At 36.2% G+C, this 20,389-nt stretch overlaps 1 protein-coding gene across 2 annotated transcripts; it reads right to left on the reverse strand.

Moving 5' to 3' along the window:
- Positions 1-16,085: 16,085 nt before the first annotated feature.
- Positions 16,086-18,742, reverse strand: LOC141376550 (E3 ubiquitin-protein ligase RBBP6-like). 2 transcript variants are annotated; one of them, XM_073916500.1, is made up of 7 exons: positions 17,675-18,728; positions 17,376-17,475; positions 17,197-17,272; positions 16,870-16,958; positions 16,697-16,793; positions 16,454-16,593; positions 16,086-16,358 (listed from the first exon to the last, which is right to left on the reverse strand). In XM_073916500.1, exons 1-7 carry the CDS (start codon positions 17,832-17,834, stop codon positions 16,184-16,186), a joined length of 837 nt encoding a protein of 278 aa, XP_073772601.1. In that variant the 5' UTR covers positions 17,835-18,728; the 3' UTR covers positions 16,086-16,183. The 2 variants fall into 2 exon arrangements, with proteins under 2 accessions (XP_073772601.1, XP_073772602.1); XM_073916501.1 differs by lacking the exon at positions 16,697-16,793 and having other exon boundaries at positions 17,675-18,742.
- Between the last annotated feature and the right edge of the window lie 1,647 nt (positions 18,743-20,389).

A 20,389-nucleotide genomic window follows, 5' to 3' on the forward strand; every position in this document is an offset into this window, starting at 1 on the left:
AAACAGTAATGTCATCCCATAACTTTTTTGAAAATTTGCATAAATAAAACAAATGTTCCAATGACTCTATGTCTGCTTCACAAAAGGTACAAACGTTACAATCCAAATTAAATCTGTGTCTGAGGAACTCATTACAAGGATAAATATCGTTAATAATTTTAAACTGAACTTCTTTTGCCTTTGGTAGAAGTGGAAAAGAGAGAAATCTTGTTCGAATTCGAACCACCTTGTCTTCTGGAAAATCTAAAACAAGGGGTCTTTTCTTAACTTTAGAAGGGAAAAGCTGTGTATTTACTAACCTTCTTAAGGTCTTATTATTACAGCTCTGCCCAGTAAAATTAATACCAGAAATAATAAGGTTGCCCAATCTTGGTATCACAGAAGAATAACCCAATTCCCCTTTGATTAGCTGAACCAAACCACCAGGAATAGCTTTCAACAAAGACAAATACAATTTCTAAGTACGAATAATATGGTATTTTTCACAAAAATCATCATAATTAAGGAAATTTCCAACCCCATCCAAAATTTGTAAAATAGACCAAACACCTTTGTCCATCCACTCTTGAAAAAACACAGATTTCCTCTTAATAAGTATATACTTATTATTCCACAAAGAACAGCTATGTGGCGAAAAATTATGTTTGTATATTAACTTCCAATACTGTAATACCTGACTATGAAAAGATGACAATTTACACTTTAACTTTGATGGCTCAAAATCGCATCTTAAAAGAAAGTCTATGCCCCCAAAGAAATCAAAAATTTTAGAAGAAAACCTAAACCAGAAAGAATGTTTATGTCGAAGGAAGGTTTGAAGCCACTTCAGCTTAAGGGTACCATTCATAACATCAAAATCAATTACATTCAATCCACCTTCAATGATTGGTTTCACTACATCTGATTTTCTTAGAAAATGATGCTTATTTTTCCATAGAAATTTATATTGCATTTGATTCAGATTTTTAACGCACCTATCAGAAATACTTAAAGAAAAAGCTGGGTAAATCATCCTGGAAAGTGCTTCTGACTTTTGTAAAACAATTCTACCAAAAATAGATAGATCCCTTTGAACCCACAAATTTAATATTTTTTGACTTTTTATCAAATTATCCATCAAATTAGCTTTTTCCCTATCTTTAGGGTCTTTAGAAATAACAACACCCAAGTATTTTACCTCATTTTTAACTGGAATATTGAACAGTTGTGTTTCGGTATGGTTATGGATTGCCATAAGCTCACATTTTTTTAAATTCAATTGCAGACCAGAAGCATTTGAAAAATGAGACACCAGATTAATGGCAACTGAAATCTGCTCTGCATTACTGAGAAACAGGGTGGTATCGTCTGCTAGTTGACTTATTATTAATTGACTCCCTAAAACATTCAAAGTTCTGATAGCTCTGCAATTTTTAACATACAATGCTAATAATTCAGCTACTAAAATAAATAAATATGGGCTTGTTGGATCCCCTTGTCTGATGCCTCTATTAATGTTAAACCTCTTCGAAGTCCCAAATGGTAATGATACTGAACTATTTATGTCTTTATATAACTTTTCTATTACTTTAACAAATTTATGAACAAAACCAAAAAAATTCAAAATAAAATTATGTTCTACAGTATCAAATGCCTTGTAGAAGTCAAGAAATAAAAACAAACCCATCCTCTTTAATTAAATGTCCATAATCAATTAGATCTAAGACAAGTCTAATGTTGTTGTGAATTAGCCTTCCTTTAATAAAACCAGACTGAGTTTCACTTATAACTTGATTCAATCTAAATTTCAATCTATTAGCTATAGCAGATGTAAGAATTTTATAATCCACATTGAGTAGAGTAATCGGCCTCAAATTCTCAATAATTCTTTTATCTTTGTTTGCCTTTGGAATAAGAATAATTAAGCCCTGTTTCATAGTTGTAAGTAAAGTATTAGAATTAAAACACTATTTTAATGCTGCAAATAACAAATGTTTTATATCCTCCCAAAAAAAATTTGTAGAAGTTAGTAGTCAAACCATCCTGACCAGGAGACTTACCCAAACACATTTTTTTAATAGCTGCTTTAAGTTCCTCTAGCTTCAAATCCTCATCACACATTTCTTTAAATTCAATATCTATCTGTGGGATATAATCTTTAACCTTTTCTAGAAATTGAATAGCATTATTTTCAGAATATGATGTAGAATAAATATTACTACAAAATGAATATATTTCCTCAGATATCAGTTTAGAATCCGTAATTATTGTATCCTTAATAACTAAAGTATGAATTGCATTACTTTGCTGTCTCCTCTTTTCTAATTGACAAAAGTAAGCTGTGTTCTTCTCTCCTTCTTCCATCCATTTTGCCCGAGACCTTACAAAAGCTCCTTGTGCTTTCATTACATACATGCTGTCTAATTTAGCTTGAAGAGTGATTCACTTTTCCACATCTTTAACCATATCGTGTGTTACAGCAATCATTAATTTCCTGAATTATTCTTTATTCTTTTTGCAATATATCGCTTCTCTTTTGTTTACCAAACCGAATAGAAATTTCCCTTGTTTTAAATTTAAAGTACTCCCATTTAATCCCACTGGAATTTAAAGAGAAATCATTCTCAACCTCACTAATTAGGTTTTTTAATTTGACTACAATAAACTTTATCCTTTAAAAGTTCTGCATTGAACTTCCAATAGTCTTTCTTAGTAGTATTTTTTCTTACTTGTGTCAAAGTTAATGAAATCAAACAGTGATCTGTCAATGGTGCAGCAGAAATTAAAACCTGGTTCGCAAGCTCCAGATATTCCTCAGTTATGAGCCAAAAATCTATTCGTGACCTAGATGACCCATTAGGTTTGATCCAAGAGAACTGATTGGTATTAGGATTCTTGACTCTCCATACATCTGAAATGATAAATGATGAAGTAAAGTTGACTTTTTATTGGTCTTATGGCACTGTTTGGATAAAAATAAACAGCAGTACGGTCCCAAATAAAATATAGTTATTTAAACTAAATACTATAGTATTTTAGAACCACATAGTAAAGTTTATTGTACTGAAAGTTAATCACAATGTTGTGCTATTTAAAGGCAACTGTGGTGCAGAGTCGGGTTGGAAGAAACTTCAAGCATTTCTGTTTTCGTGAGGTTAAGCTGAAGATGATGATCTTTCATCCAGTGTGAAATGTCCGACAGGCAGGCTGAGATGCGAGCTGGAACCGAGGGATCATCAGGGTGAAAAGAGAGGTATAGTTGGGTATCATCAGCATAGCAGTGGTAGGAGAATCCATGTTTCTGAATGACTGGTCCTAGAGATGTCGTGTAGATGGAGAAGAGAAGTGGCCCAAGAACAGAGCCTTGAGGTACCCCAGTGTTTAGATGCTGTAGGTTGGACACCTTTCCCCTCCAAGACACCCTGAATGACCTGTCAGAGAGGTAAGATCTGAACCATTGAATAACAGTGCCTGCAACGCCCAGTGACTCATATATATGATATATATATATATATATATATATATATATATATATATATATATATATATATATATATATATATATATATATATATAATGATTAATACATATAGAAACAATATTTTCATAACTAAATTATTTATGATTTGCCATTTAACAGCAAAACATCTCGTCAAATAGGCCACAGTTCATCAGGAAATGAAAAGCTTTTAAATGACAACAGAAAAGCAGTTCAGCGACTAACATTCACTCATTCAGTGAGTATCTCATTTATTCATTCATTCATTCACTAATTGAATCAACACTTTTTTAGTCACTAAATATGGTGTCAGATGCAGATGTGGCCTCTAGTGTAATCCACAGTTCATATATTGCACAATGACGCTAAAGGCCACCATATTATAAAATACTGCAGGTTGTTGGTTGCAGATTAATAATCACAAACATAATTTTTAAATCATAAAACAGCTAAAACATATTTAGTGTCAGAGAGGACAAAGTGGTTTTAGTTTACCTTTTATCTTTAATATTAAACAGCTTTTTAGTCTTTAGACCAGATTAAATAACTTGTGGTACTTGTATAAACAATGTTCAGCTCAGGATCAGTAATTCAGCATGATGTGCTGCTAAAGCTGAAACAGTCTATCAATTTATGCCACAGATTGTGTGAGATTCTGTCGAGTCTTATAGATGTTAAAAACACTGATGGAGGTCAAAACCGCATCTGACACCACAGTTAGTAGATGAGTAAGAGTAAACTGAATAATAAATATGTAACTCAGTTAATGATAGTTATTCACTGCATGAATGAATGTTAGATGAGGAACTGGTATTTAAGTGGAAAATTAAAACATTAAAGCTTTACTTTTTCAGAGGTTCACTGTTTGCACAATCTTAAATGGATAGTTCACCACATAAATATGATTGTGACGATTATGAATTAACATTTTTGGGTCAATTATCCCTTAGCTCACATAAATTATCCCAGAGCATTATTTCAGCATCAATGATCATTCACAATAGTCACATCACAAGAAATACAAGGTTGAGTCTGGATTATAATTTAGCGTTTGCGTGTGTTTCTGAGGCCTGCGACTGTAAAAGCTTTAGGTCTAATTAATTGCATAATTTGTCATTTTAATAGCAAATTATTTTATTTAATTAAAAAATAAAGACAATAGCAGTATTATTTTACATTTGATTATTACATTACTGTACCTGAATACTGTTAGACTCGTTGAAAAACAACAAAGCTCTGTTCATTTTATTTCAGAATTTTATATTGTATTTATCTCTGCGCGTAGATTGTTTGTAATGTTTTATGCAGATGCACACCTAATATAAACAAATCACCCATTCTGTAATATGTTTTCTACAGCTATATGTATTATGATACAATAAACCACTTTTACTGTAGTAAAAAAAACTAAAGTATACTACAGTATTTATTACAATTTATCAGTTGATACAGAAAACAGAATGTTGTGGCACTCATAAAATGAGTTGTAAAGGCTAATAAATATGGTATAATAATCTTTAGTTCAAAAATATTATGTTGATACTAATTACTGTAATTTTTTTATTTGTGATCATACTGCTGTTTATTATTATTTAATGTCATAAGGCTATGAAGTCAGTTTTTATTCATCATTCAGTTTTCCTCCACTAGAGGTCGCTGTGATGATCAGATTCTCCACAGCTCTGATTCTCTCAGCCCTCGCCGGGTTCAGTGGCGCGCGCCTGTAATCCAAGCTACTGGGAAGCTGAGCCTGCGGGTCGCTTGAGCTCAGGGCTTCTGGGCTATAGTGGACTATGTTGATCGGGTGTCCGCGCTAAGTTCAGTATCGATATGGTTCTCCTGGGGGAGCTCGGGACCACCAGGTCGTTTAAGGAGGGGTGAACCGACCCAGGTCGGAGACGGAGCAGGTCAAATCCCCCGTGCTGATCAGTAGTGGGATCGCGCCTGTAAATAGACACTGCAGTGCAGCCTGAGCGACACAGAGAGACGCAGACTTTTACACTAGTTGTTTTTTTTACTCTGATATATCTTTCTAACAGTAAAAAAAAAGAAGCAATAAAGGTTTTGAGATGAATGACATGGCTGTGTGTTAATAATTAGAAATAACTAAAAGTTTAGTTTTTTCGAGTGATGGGTTGCTGCTGGAAGGGCATCTGCTAAAAAGGTGCTGGATAAGTTGGGGGTTCATTCTGCTGTGGTGAACCAACGGGACTAAGCTGAAAAGAAAATGAATGAATGAATGAATAAAAGTTTATTTGTAGACTAGACATTTTATTTGTAAACAGAAATGAGTATATTTTGAAAAGATGATGTTTTAAACAGAAATATGTTTTGCTGTGGTTACTAACTCATAAGTGTGGTCTATCAATATCGGGTGGTATTTAAAAAATTTATAGAAGAATTTCACTTTAGTTCTCCCCGTGTTGGTGTGGGTTTTCACTGGTTGGTCTGGTTTACCCCACAAGTCCAAAGACATGCGGTATAGGTGAATTGGGTAAGCTAAATTGTCTGTAGTGTATGGGTGTTTTCCAGTAATGGGTTGCAACATGGGAGGGCATCCTCTGCGTAAAACTTATGCTGGATAAGTTGGCGGTTCATTCCGCTGTGGTGACACACGATTAATAAAGGGACTAAGCCGAAATGAAAATGAATGATTGAATGAATTTCACTTTAAACATAATTTACACATTGTTACTTTGAACCCATCATCTGATATTTGGCAGCTCCATCAAGGGTTCTGCATTGTGTTTTCTTTTTATTGTGGGAATAACCAGACAGGTATCAGCAGTTGTGACGGCTCTTTAATCACTCCTGATGTAAACAAAAGCACAGATTTTACAGTGTGTCTTCGCCCTCATCACTTTTACATGCTTCAATCAGACAAATATAAATCAAAACCTCAATTAAAGTGAAAACACAAAAATAACGAACTATGTGAAATATGTGAAAAAGAAAGTTATACATAATATTGAAACATAAAAACTGGCTTCAAAAGTCAAGTAAATATGATTTAAGATTAATTAGAGCTGCAGACACCCACCTCTCCCATGTGCAGTCAGTACAGAAAAGGAGGAGGCGGGTGCAGAACAGGAAATTAGAAAACTTAAGCTTTCTCAGAAATTTAAAGGAGCAGGTATACTTAATAAACACTTCAGGTAAAACACACATTTTGTGTAATTCTATAAATAAAGTGAACTATTATTTCTATACCTGTTACACAGGCCTGGATTGGCTAATCGGGAGCACCGGGAAAGTTTTTTGGCCGCGAGGGCCGGTGTCCCTAGCTGCTTGCACTCTCAGCAGTCGCACTTTTTTCATTTATTTATTTGACCATAGCCTCACTCTTTTTATTTATTTTCTCGCAGGCAGCAAAACGCAGCCGGCAGGTTAATGATGATCATTTAGCATTCGACCTTAAACAGCGGCACCTTAGTGAAAAAAAAATTTGAATAATTAATATTAATGAATATTACACCTGCTCAATGAAAATCAGATGATTCACTACATTAATAAATCTGACATAACTTGATCAGAAATATAAAAAAGGGGTGAAAAGATTAAGCCATCAATAGAAAGTAATACTGTGGTTAAAAGAGCCTTGCAGATACCAGCGCAATACTTATTTATTCTTCCAAACTCACCAACATAACAGCGACATTGTGGTCCAGTGGTCAGCATGTTGTGTTGTGATGCTGCTGCTCTAACCTCTCCTGAGTAAAGTGTTATTTTTATTATTATTATTTCATTTTTAGTGTTAGGAGGACAATATAATACTGTTTGGGTTACTTATGTGGGTGTACATATTTTATTTAGATTTTTTGCGTGACCACCGTTACAAAAGACCGCATATCTATAAATAATTTTGCACAGAATATATTGTCAGATATTGCAGGAAGGGACAATGTGATGTTTAAAGTATAGCTTTGGAGATTTAGCTACCCTTTAATCTTCTCATATTTATGAAAAACATTTGAAGTTCTAATGCAGCTGTTTCCTTGAAAAATACGTGATAGTGTCTTTAGAAACTGAATTGCAAATGACCTTATTTTAATATAGTCAGTCGTGAACAGAGGTGGGCCGGTCTAAGGCTTGAAACTGCAGGGCTGAAAAGAAGTCCCACTCCTGCCCTGCTGTTACAGTAACGGGCTAAATATGCTGTCATAGCCTGGAAAGCCAATGTTATCTGGCCTTTGTTACTTTCGTCCAGCGTTACTTTCGTCCCCGCTCTCCCCTACTATAAGGCACACAGAATCATTTATCGTGTACAGACATGAACAGTCATATAGGGGTTTCACTGTCACATTTCTGTCAAAAACAGTGAAAAGTTCAGGCTGATTTATACTTCTGCAACAAGTTATCACCGTGACCTATGGCCAGGGGCGGACTGGCCATCTGGCAATTCTGGCAAATGCCAGAAGGGCCGGATCATTTTTTAAATGTGGGCCGGTCAGGTTTTTTTTTTTTTTTTTTAATATGTATTGTTTTTACATGCTTTTACAAGCTTTTATCTCTTACAAGATGTGATATTATGATGATAATAATAATAATAATAATAATAATAATAATAATAAATGTTGAGCATTTGGTCCAATCGGCGACGACCGGCTGGTTTTGAGAGGGGCCGACCCAATCTGAGGTTACGCGGACGTAATCAAAATCTAGCAAGAATGTAAAACAAACAATAAGTGCCACACAAGCTAATTGTCAGAGATGGACCGTAAAAAGAAAAGGCAGGGCCGAAAAGCTCAGATAAAGAGCGCAAAAGGGCTCTAAAATCGAGAGGGTGGTCGCTGCAGAGCCATTTGAGCAGAGCTGGGCTCCAGCGAGGGGGAGCATGAGCTCTCGCTCTGCCTCCTGTAAGCTGTTTTAATGCGTACACCAACCCCACCCCTAACCCTACCCCCAGTGACATCACTCGTAGAAGAAGTGCAAAAAAGGTGGAGCTCAAGCTCAAGCTCCCCCTCACTGGAGCTCAGCTTGCCCAAATGGCTCTGCAGCGAGCACCACTTGGCTAAAATCAGACGCTGCCAAATGCATAAAGTTACTGAAATGTATACGAACATTCGGCTGCTGCGTCGGAGGACAGCAGCGCAGTAGAGGAGGTAAGAAAACAGAAAATGTACTTCTAATTCATTATACTAAAACATACCAAGTAAATGTCTCGCCATTCACGCTACTTCTGACAGTTTGTGACAGTGCATTAAACACAGTGACTAACGTTACATTGTGTTTAACAGTTGTCAGCTTAGCGTAGAACTCCTGCACATTTTAATGTCATTATCAGCAATTAACGTGATTTCTGTTATACAGACTGCTGTATGCTACTAGGAATATATTCTAACATTCAAAAGAACTTAAAGCTATAGCCACAGTACTGTATGCATTTGTTGTGAACTCTGAACACATAGCTAGTCTTTAAACTATTACATTAAATACATGCATAGGTTACAGTACATAATCATCTCATTGTCAGGGAAATGAGATTCAATCTATCCAGAATTATTTTGACTCTTTATTCTTTCCACAACGTTTCCAACAAGTACTGAGTATGCAAGTGCTATCAATCACTTTGGGTATCCTTGTGGGTTGGTGTGGTCTACAACAAATTAAAATAAACAAATTAAGGAATCAGAAAAAACTTATACAAATAAAGATACTAAAACTCTTCCATGTACAATCAACAAGGGGTATGAGATTACTGATTGCCAGAAACACTTCAAATTTAAAAATAAATTAACCCTTATGATAGGAGCCTGTGAATGTGTATCACACACACACACACCTTTACACACAAATGGAGATGCAGCACTAGCAACACTTCAGCATAATTTCACAAATAACTATATATCATGAAGGATTAAAAATGTACAAATCCGCTGGTACACACAAATATTGCTGCTTTTTTCGTTTTTGCTTTATATTCTATTCATTTCGGTGCAACTGTTATAACTTAATTGTATTAATTTGTATACAGGGTTTCTGCAGTGTCTTAAAAAGTCTTAAATTAAAAATATATATATAAATATTAGGCCTTAAATAGTCTTAAGTTCACTGAAATATTGTGTTAGGTCTTAAATCATTTTAAACAGTTCTTAATTTCCCTTTATCCAAGTAAAGCTACCCAATCTGGCCAAATCAGTTTTTTTTATTGCAAAGAGATTCAGTTTAAAACAGCTGTTACATTATTTTCAGCAAATTCTCCAAATTAAATTCTCTAATCATGGAAGGAAAAATAAAGCAACTAATCCCTTTACATTATCTTCAATTAATACAAAAACTATTTACTAAAGTTACCAGACCATTAGAAAAAATCCTTTGTGTTTAGCCCTGTATAAGTCTAAAATTTTATTCATAATGGTCTTAAAAGGGTCTTGAAATGTTTTAAATTTGATTTGAAGAAACCTGCAGAAACCCTGTTATTCAAATGTTCAGAGCAGTCAGTAAGAAAACATTTTGCAGCAATCCTTACATCCTATATTGTGTTAATTAACTAGGGTATTGCCAATACCAGTGCTGTGAGAAAGGATGCTACGGTAGGCCTAGCAGAGACAGAAAGGAGTGTGGTAGAGGTAGAAAAAAACAAATAAACGTTACACACTGTACTTTGGGTTTGTAGTTAACTCTACAGTAGAGGTGAACTCATTACAAAAAAATGTAGTTAAGTCTACATAGTTACATTTTAGCTTAACTGTAGAATAGGCCATAATTGTTAATATTTATTCTTTAGGTGACCTATAATTGTTTCATAAGCACATATTTTTTCAAAACTAGAATGAGTCAAGCCTAGCATAAGCAGTGATTCAAATAATGATGACACAGTGACTGCAGAGACCAGCAAAAAGCATGGACACAGTAAGAGCCAGGCAAGGGTGAGGAACAAGTATAATCTCAGACAGCCAGACAGACATATTAAAATTGCAGAGTTACAGAGTTAAAATGGATGAGAAGATGTAGAATCAGACAATGTGTTTACTGTCAACATAGTCTATAGACCGTGCCAATAAAGAACAACACTTCAGAGAATGACAAGTATTGTTTATGAACAAAAGTATGCTGAATGTAGTGCTGCATGTCCATTTGTTTGTAAAGGTGTGTGTGTGTGTGTGTGTGTGTGTGTGTGTGTGTGTGCGTGTGTGTGTGTGTGTGTGTGTGTATGTGTGTTTGATACACATTCACAGGTTACTTCTATAATAAATAGCAGACAAATGGTATAAACAGGTAGCACACAGACTCTACGAGATTCACATATTATTTTAATTTAGTTTTACTGTATGAATTTGTTATAAACAGGTTGTTTTTGTTCTAGTCACATACATTAAATGTTTAAATATCTATTAGATATATATGGTTCTGCTTATATTATTTCACCATCTGTACACCAATATAAGTAGGAAATGTGCGTGTCCGTCTGTGGGGCTGTGTCGGTGTGGTAATGTGGGCTGGTGTGGCTACAGTGCCAGGGCCGAATTTTTGTCCCAGTCCGCCCCTGACTGGGAGGCTGAGGCTGCGGATCGCTTGAGCTCAAGGCTTCTGGACTGCAGTGGACTATGTCGATCGGGTGCCCACACTAAGTTCGGTATCAATATGGTGCACCTGGGTGAGCTTGGGACCGCCAGGTCGTTAAAGGAGGAGTGAACCGGCCCAGGTCGGAAACGGAGCAGGTCAAAGCTCCCGTGCCGATCAGTAGTGGGATCGTGCCTGTGAATAGACACTTCAGTTCAGCCTGAGCGACACAGAGAGACGCAGACTTTTACACTAGATTTTTTTTTTTAAACTTTGATTTGTCTTTCTAACTGTAAAACTGAAGAAATAAAGATTTAGAGATGTATGATGACTATGCATTATTAATAGTAAGTAATAATTAAAAGTTTACTAGCAGACTTCAGAAAGTTTATTTGTAAACAAAAATACAAAAATCATCTCAATTTCATGTCTATATTTTAAAAATATGCCTTAGACAGAAATATATTGAATTTAATTGAAAATATATCAAATTAAAAAATATATATAGAGAATAATTTTACTTTAAACATAAATGGCACATTATAATTTTTGACCCCATCAGAAACAAAAGTAACACACGGGTAAGTCACAGCCAGATTTACTGGCTTCATCATGTTTGTTTTAATTATATCTGACTATGACATTGTTAATTATTTTTCAATACCACCTGATATTGACGGTTAAAAAGCTTCCAGTACAAAATGGCATTTTTATTGATAAATTAGTTATAGAGTATTATGCCAAATGCAGTTTTAATCTAGAAAGTTTTGTTTAATAAAATAGAGGAGGGGGATATATTTAAGAAATTAATAACACTTCAAAATAGTAAAGCAACAGGGTTAGATAATATTCCAGTGCAGTTCCCTCAAAGACTCCCTAAATGCGTCACTCCGATGGTTACACATATTATCAATTTTTCTATTTGTCAAGGTAAAGTTGAAAAAAGCAAGAGTTATTCCTCTTTTTAAGAAAGGTAGTAGGTTTGAGGTTAATAATTCTAGGCTGGTATCAATTTTGAGTGCTTTGTCAAAAGGGAGGGAAAAGTTATTTATTAGCACATTGAAAAATATTGTTTAAAATGTGACGTATTGTAGAGTTTCAATCGGGTTTTAGGAAAATCATTCCACTGATTCAACAGTTTATTTTATTTAACAAATTATATAAAGAGCGATATGGATAAAGGAAGTTAAGTGGGATGGTTTTCTTAGACCTGCAAAAAGCTTTCAATACAGTCGATCACAGGATATTGATTTTAAAAGTAAAGGCAATGGGTTTTGGTGTTTTGGCATGTAAATGCATGAAGTCTTACCTTGAAAACAGATGTCAAATAGTAGATTTAAATGGTGTATTTTCAGATTATTCGACCGTTTCTTATAGGGTTTCACAAGGCAGTGTTTTAGGTCCTTTGCTTTTTTAATATACATCAATGATTTGAAAATGGCCTGTTCAAAAAAAGCTTTTGTTAAATGCGGATGATGCAGCAATAATTGTGTCTCATGAGAGGAAGGAATTTATTGAAAATAAAATAAGTAAACAAACTGAGGAAGTCTCTTAATGGTTTAACCTTAATAAATTGTCCTTACACTTGTGTAAACCAGAATTTATTTTATTTGGTTCAGCTGCGAAACTGAGAAAATGTGTCAGATCAGAGGTAAAAGTAGAGCATCAAATTAATGAACCCAAACATGAAGGGAAATATTTAGGTTCCATTTCAGACAGTAATTTGACAGGTGAGAAGATGGCTGTTATAGTCCAATCAAAAGTTCTAAAATTAAGTTTTTAGCAAGACAGACAGAGCTCTTAGATTTCCAAACTTTACAAATATTGGCTAGTGCATTAGTGCAGTCATACTTTGACTATGCTGCAGTCTTTTGGTACAGCAGTAGTTCCACAAAAATGAAAAATAATTTGCAGACGGCCCAAAATAAGTTGCAGAATTGTTATCAAAGTACTTCTACTGACACATTTAAATAATGAATATTATAGTCAAACTAATTTATTAAAAGTTGGAAAAAGGGTCACTTTTCTGAAATTGGTGATGGTGTTTAAGATTTTAAAGAAAATGGTCCCAAAATATTTACTTATCAAGTTTTAGTTAGTGAGGTACACTGTCATTCTACAAGAGCGAGTAGCAGGGGTATTTGTCCTTGTAGATTTAAGAGTGAAACAGGTAGAAAGTCTTTTCTGTGTACTGTTGCTTGGAATATACTGCCGAGGAGTTTTAAAGAGATTCAATTTGAGAGTTTTTAGAGAGGAAATTAAAAATGGCTGTTTTACGGTTGAAGTTGAGGATTTTTGTTGTGCTGAGTTTCTGAGCTGATGATGTTTGCACTTTATGATTTGCTCGTTCATTTTTTAAGAATATCGATGACCACGATGGAAATCAGCCTGTGGCTTTATTGTGTATTTTATCCTCGACAGTTTTTAAGATATGAATGTCAAACTGGACTTGTTTGTATATTTTTGTTAAAATTGTTAAATAAAATCAATCAATTTATTCATTCATTTTCCTTTAGCTTAGTCCCTTTATTAATCTGGGGTCGCCACAGCGGAATGAACTGCCAACTTATCCAGCATATGTTTTACACAGCGGATACCCTTCCAGCTGCAACCCAGTACTGGGAAATATCCATACACCCTCATTCACACACACACACACACACACACACACACACTATGGCTAATTTAGTTTATTCATTCACCTACAGTATAGCACATGGGTTTGGAGCACCCAGAGGAAACCCACATGAACACGGAGAGAACAAGCAAACTCCACACAGAAATGCCATCTGACCCAGTCGGGACTCCCAGCAGCAGCCTTCCTACAGTGAGGCCATGTGTATATATATATATATATATATATATATATATATATAAAGATACATTATTTTTTCCCTTAATAGCTACATTTTAAAGAAATCTATTTGCTTAAGCCAGCTGAACAGTAAACAACAACAGCAATAGAAACCACCAAAGGACACCATATGAACACAGCCAAAATGACCTATTAGAGCAGTGGTTCCCAACCTGGGGTCAGCGCCCCCCTAAGGGGGGCGCCAGAGTTCACAGGGGGGGCGCGGGAGAGAATAAGTATTGAGGTAGAAAAAGGCATAAAAATGGTCCACTATTATAAAGGGCTTTGCAATTAATCGAAAATCTGATTTAGATTTCGGTTTCAAACGATTATAAAAAAGCATTAATCGAGATAAATGATTATTGCATCATATTTCGCCACAGTTGTACACGTGTTGCTCTTAAAAGCGCGAAAGAGCTTATGTGTGTGTGCAGCACGATCACGCAGTCAGAAGCATGCGGCCGGTCAGCATTCGCTCTCATTCGCACACTGAGACGAGCAGAGGAGCGCAGACATCTAAAGTCATCCTAACGTGAACGCTTTAATGGTCAAATAGGTGTCAAAACGCGGTGTTTAGTGATTATTTACATTAACCCTCATTTGTGTAATAAACGAGTTGAGGATCAAAAGACGTGAAAGAGAAACCATTAAAGATACAGCGCGCTATATAATCCTTCTGCCGCCTGTTTTTATTATTATTATTAAACAAACATAACGAGAAAACCTTTGCTGCTCTTGACTGAAGGACTGCTGTAGCTAAAGTGTTTTTCTTACAGTGAAGATGCTTAAAGCACAGTTTGTTTCATTTTTTTTTTCTATTGTATTCATTTCTCTTTCCTTTGCAGGGTGGAAAATAACTGTATGTATACAGTTGAAGTCAGAATTATTAGCCCTCTTGAAAATTAGCAAACCTTTTCCTGCCCAATTTCTGTTTCATGGAAAGAATATTTTATTAACTTATTTCTGAACATAATAGTTTTGATATCTCATTTCTAATTACTGATTTCTTTTTGTCTTTGCTATAATGACAGCACATAATATTTTACTAGATATTTTTCAAAATACAAGCATTCAGATTAAAGTGCAGTTCAAAGGCTTAATTAGAGTAATAAGGCAAGTCATTATAACGGTAGTTTATTCTGCAGACAATCAAAAATATATATTGCTTAAGGGGGCTAATAATATTGACCTTAAATTGGTTTCAAAATATTTAAACCTGTCTTTATTCTAGCTAAAATAAAACAAATAAAAGAAAAAATATTATAGGAAATACTGTTAAAATTCCTTGCTCTGTTAAACATAATTTGGGAAATATTTATAAAAAAAAAATCTCAGGAGCGCTAATAACTTTGACTTTACCTGGCAATGGTTTTGAATAATCGTGATTACAATTATGACCAAAATAATCGTGATTATGATTTTTCCCAAAATCGAGCAGCCCAAAAAATAAAAAATAATCTAAACACATGCTTAAAATTCCAACATAATAGTGAAAATAATTAAAATAAATAACTTTAAATAATTATTTAAATTTTGCTCACTCGGGCAATCTGCTTGTCAACGTGTCGTAAAGGCAAAATCAAAACAAAAATGGCAGACAAACGTAAATGCTGTGATTCTTCAGAGGCGAAGAAAAAGATTAGACAGTATGACAAAGCCTACCTAAATTTTGGTTTTATTGAAGGGCAAGACAAGTTAAAACTGATTAATTAATATTTTCTATACATATTACTATATATTAATATTACACAAACACACACACACACACATATATATATATATATATATATATATATATATATATATATATATATATATATATATATATATATATACACACAGTACATATGTGTGTGCGTGCGTGCGTGTGTATTTATATGGTGGGGGGGCTCCAATGTTTGTATATGTTTATGGGGGGGGCCCCAAAGAAAAAGGTTGGGAACCACTGTATTAGAGCATGCACATCTTTGTCATTCCAATGGATTTTTAAAAATATGTACATGCCGCCTTTTCTTTCATGTTTCTTGAACTTTTCCCCTTTATGAGGAAAACTATTGAATACTATAAAAGCTGTTCAGCGTTTTATTTTTTTTCAGATTAACATTTAATAAACTTAAACTAAAAGTTTTAGATTCTGAGCAGGACAGCACACTGGTTCTCCCGCAGCATGTTTGTTCATCATTTCTATCTTAATGTGTTGATCATTTTCTTTTGTGTTTCTGTATTGTGTGAAGGTCAACCAGTCCACAGTTTATGCTGCTATAATCTTTATTCAGTTTTATTCATAAACTATGTACAATATATACACTGTGCTCACGTCGGCTCCAGGTCTCTTGGGTGAAGGTCTCTCAGTGACGTGGTCTCTTCTGGTCTCCGTGCGTCTCTGGTGGAGATGAGGAACGGGAACGTTTCCCTCTGGCGTCCTGGACTGAAGATGCTGCACCAGCTGAGGAAGAGGAGGGCAGCGGCTTGGTCTGGCAGGAGAAGGACGGCCTCTTTTTCTTCTCAGCAGCATAGGCCTCACTGAACAGATCGAGCGCAAACACACACAAGCAGACATAATGTGAGATTTTCACAAACACTAGAACATGCTGCAATGCCAAGTACAGTTTACTCACGCGTCTATGATGGGAATGACGTATTTGCCGCTGCCGTCCATCATGACTCCCTTTCGGTTTGGGTCGTCCACCTCCAACAGGAAGCTGCGGGGAATCCCTGTGCTCCTCCGGATGCGCTTATGCGGAGCAGAGCTGCTGCCCTGTGAATTCATGAGTGACAGTCAAACGACAGAGCAAACAATCTGACTGATGGAGACAAGAGCTCAAGTTCACAGCAACCATAAGCTTAGAAAACCCAGTTACCCCTTTAGAGGGGCAGTGCCTAATGTGGTGTCCTGGGATCCCACAGTGAAAGCAGACATAGTTGGGTGGAAGAAGCCCAAGCAGTGTCATGGCCTCACTGATGAACATCAGAACCATGAGAATCAGCTCTAACATTTCTCACAAACCAAACCTGTCAGTGTCTGAACGCTCACCTGCTGGAGTAGTAGCACAGACTGGACTGGTACATCACCGCTTTTAGCTTGTCCTCCTCTGATGCCTTTGCCTCAGCCAGATTCTCAGTCTGTTTCACAGGCATTTGCACATTAGAATTTTATTTTACTGATCTGCCTAAGAAGCTGTGTGTGTGTGTGTGTGTGTGTGTGTGTGTGTGTGTGTGTGTGTGTGTGTGTGTGTTCGTTTGTGTGTTTTACACTGTGTATTGATATTCTGCACTACATGTCATTATGACGCCTCAAATGCAAACACTGCAGTTCAATACAGAGCAGCACAGTGGGGTGAATTAATCATTTGTTCAATACCTTCAACAGCTGCTCCAGTGAGAGGAGTGAAGAATCACCTGTTTGAGAAGATTTAGCTGATGGTCCAGCTTGATGGCTGCAAAACAAAGGAGCTTGTGTGACTAAAACACCACAGACAGACTCAAACTCTTGATATAACATCTATCAGAGGACGATTGCGCTTATTTCACATGACTTACCCAACAAATCTTCTGTTTGAGGACTTCAGTCCAGCAGCAGGGACCCGTCTGATGATGACCGACATGTTTTTGGGGATGAGAGCATCATCATCTGTGTATTCTGACAGCAAAATAAAGTTTATATATTAATAATCATTTACCATAGTATACTTTGAGTGCCATTAGCATTTTAAAACACTCAAAACATCACTATATGTCACCATCAGAGTCATGATAACACATGTCAGCTTCTACAAGTCTGTCTGATAACACATCTAATGTTAGTGTAGTATAGTTTAAGTGGCTTTTCCTCATCTCACCTTCATCAGTTTGGGCTTTGCTGATCTTCAGCTGGCAGAACTTAAGCCTCTCGCGCCTCATGATCTGCCGCTTCAGCTCTCCCACAGTGATGTTGAGGCCCTCAAACTGGAGCGAGTCGTAGGTGAGTCGACTCTGAAACCTGTAATGAACACAAGACATACTGAATACAAACCACAGTGTGATAACAAGGGTCAAACCTGAATGATGGGAGAAGCAGACGATCAATCGATGTATCCAACAATCAATAATCTGGGAATCAGTAGCCAAGAAGGACGCCGAGATCAGATGCCAATGAGCGAAGTTCAAAACAACACAAATAGAACCGTTGCCATGGATGTTGACGATCACGTGACAAGGCGCTAAAAACTTCCGCGTTATTTTCTCATTAATAATAGTGAAATCATTACTATGATAATAATAAAATAAACAGCAGAACAGTTGGCCATCTCTGAATAATACACAGTGGCGTTTCCTTACACGAATGATTCAGGACTCTGTATAGAGTCGGGCGAGTCACTGAATCAGTGATTCGTGGCTGAATGAATCACTTAAAGCTTTACTCGATTAAAGAGGTCTCTTGCTGCCACCTATTGGCGATTTGTTTTTCCGTTTTAAAGTAATTTAACACTTTTTAAAAACACCTTTAAATGTATTTTCTACAAATTTTCATCTCTGTATGTTAAAATGAATTAAAACTCTCTAAGCTCATCATTTATTTGTTTGCCCTTGATCTTCATTATGTGTTACAGTTTTTTTTCCAATTGTTTTGCCACAAATTTCAGAACCCTGATGTCAATTAAAAAAACTCTAGACACAAAATCCTAAACAGTCACTACTTTTAACACTCTCCAGTGTTCTGCATACAGCATTCATTCCCTTAAAGAAGTCTTGCATTTGCAGGATCATTGATTCACATAATCCTTTTATAATACAAATACTACAGGAACACTACTTTAGATCACCAGCAGCACACAAGATGTACATCGCTTCAATAAACAATCATTAACAATCATTAAATATTGTTGTTTAAAATATATGATACAGGTTTCATTATGGTCTATAAGTGTAAAGGGAAACAGTGCAGACAGTGGATATACTGAACTATTCAATTCAATTCAATTCAGCTTTATTTGTATAGCGCTTTTACAATGTAGATTGTGTCAAAGCAGCTTCACATAAATGGTCATAGTAACTGGAACAGTGTGGTTCAGTAACTGGAACAGTGTGGTTCAGGTTTTAGTGTTTAAGTTCAGTTCAGTTCAGTTTAGCTCAGTTCAGTGTGATTTAATCATTACTGAGAGTTCAAACACTGAAGAGCCAATTCATCGATGCGTAGCTCTACCAATCCTGAACCATGCGAGGCAGTGGCGACAGCGGAGAGGGAAAAAAAACTTCACCTGATGGGAGTGAAGAAAAAAAACCTTGAGAGAACCAGACTCAGTTGGGCACGACCATTTTAATTTCTCCGCTGGCCAAAAGTCTTGTGCAGAACTTCATTCGCCGTGGTTTATGCTGGAAGATGGCCTCAATGAAGACTCGTCTGTCCCTGGAGCGTCGCTGGAATCAGACACATGTTCTCCACTCCCCACGACCATCAGCGCAGCAGCAGCTCAGGATATGGCCTGGTCCCGGATATGGAATCCTTGGGATCATCACGTCGCTGGTCTTGGATCCAATCAGTGACTCCGCCTAATCTGAGGACCTCGGGATGAGTATCCCCAGGTGAAAATAGAGAATAAAGAGAATAATTAGCGTAGCTGCTGTTCATAGTGTATGTAAGCAAGATGCAGAAGCCAGTGTGGAACCCGCTAGGTGATGCATTGAGTGTATGCTTTACTAAACAGATAGGTCTTTAATCTAGTTTTGAACTGGGAGAGTGTGTCTGAGCCTCGGACATTACCAGGAAGGCTATTCCAGAGTGTAGGAGCCATGAAAGAGAAGGCTCGACCTCCTTTACTTGATTTTGCTATTCTAGGTACTACCAGAAGCCCTGAATTTTGAGATCTTAAGGAGCGAGTTGGTTCGTAGCGAGACAGAAGGTTGGTTAGATAAACAGGAGCTAGATTATTTAGAGCTTTATAGGTGAGAAGTAATATTTTAACTTCAATACGAAATTTAACAGGCAGCCAGTGTAAGGAGGATAAAATTGGGGTTATATGATCATATTTTCTAGACCTGGTCAGAACTCTGGCTGCTGCATTTTGTACTAATTGAAGTTTGTTAATAGAGGATGCTGGGCAGCCAGCAAATAGAGCATTACAGTAATCCAGTCTCGAAGTCATAAAAGCATGGACTAGCTTTTCTGCATCTGAGATGGATAGCATATTTCGTAATTTAGCGATATTTCTCAGATGAAAGAAGGCAGTTTTTGTGACATGGGATATATGGTTTTTAAAAGTTAGATTGCTGTCTAATATGACACCCAAATCTTTTATAGTAGAGCTAAAGCTAACTTTGTATCCCTCTAATTGTAAATTGAGTTGCGAGATCTGCTGTGTGCAAGATTTAGGCCCAATAAGTAATAATTCTGTTTTGTCTGAGTTTAAGAAAAGAAAATTGTTGGTCATCCAGTCTTTGATGTCTTTGATACACTCAGTTAGTTTAGAAAGTTCAGACGTCTCGTCAGGTTTAGTGGAAATATATAATTGAGTATCATCTGCATAGCAGTGAAAGCTGATCCCATGTCTTCTAATAATGTCTCCCAGAGGTAGCAT

This window comes from Danio rerio, chromosome 11 (assembly GCF_049306965.1).
Source record: "Danio rerio strain Tuebingen ecotype United States chromosome 11, GRCz12tu, whole genome shotgun sequence".
In the NCBI taxonomy this organism is placed as follows: Eukaryota; Metazoa; Chordata; class Actinopteri; order Cypriniformes; family Danionidae; genus Danio; species Danio rerio.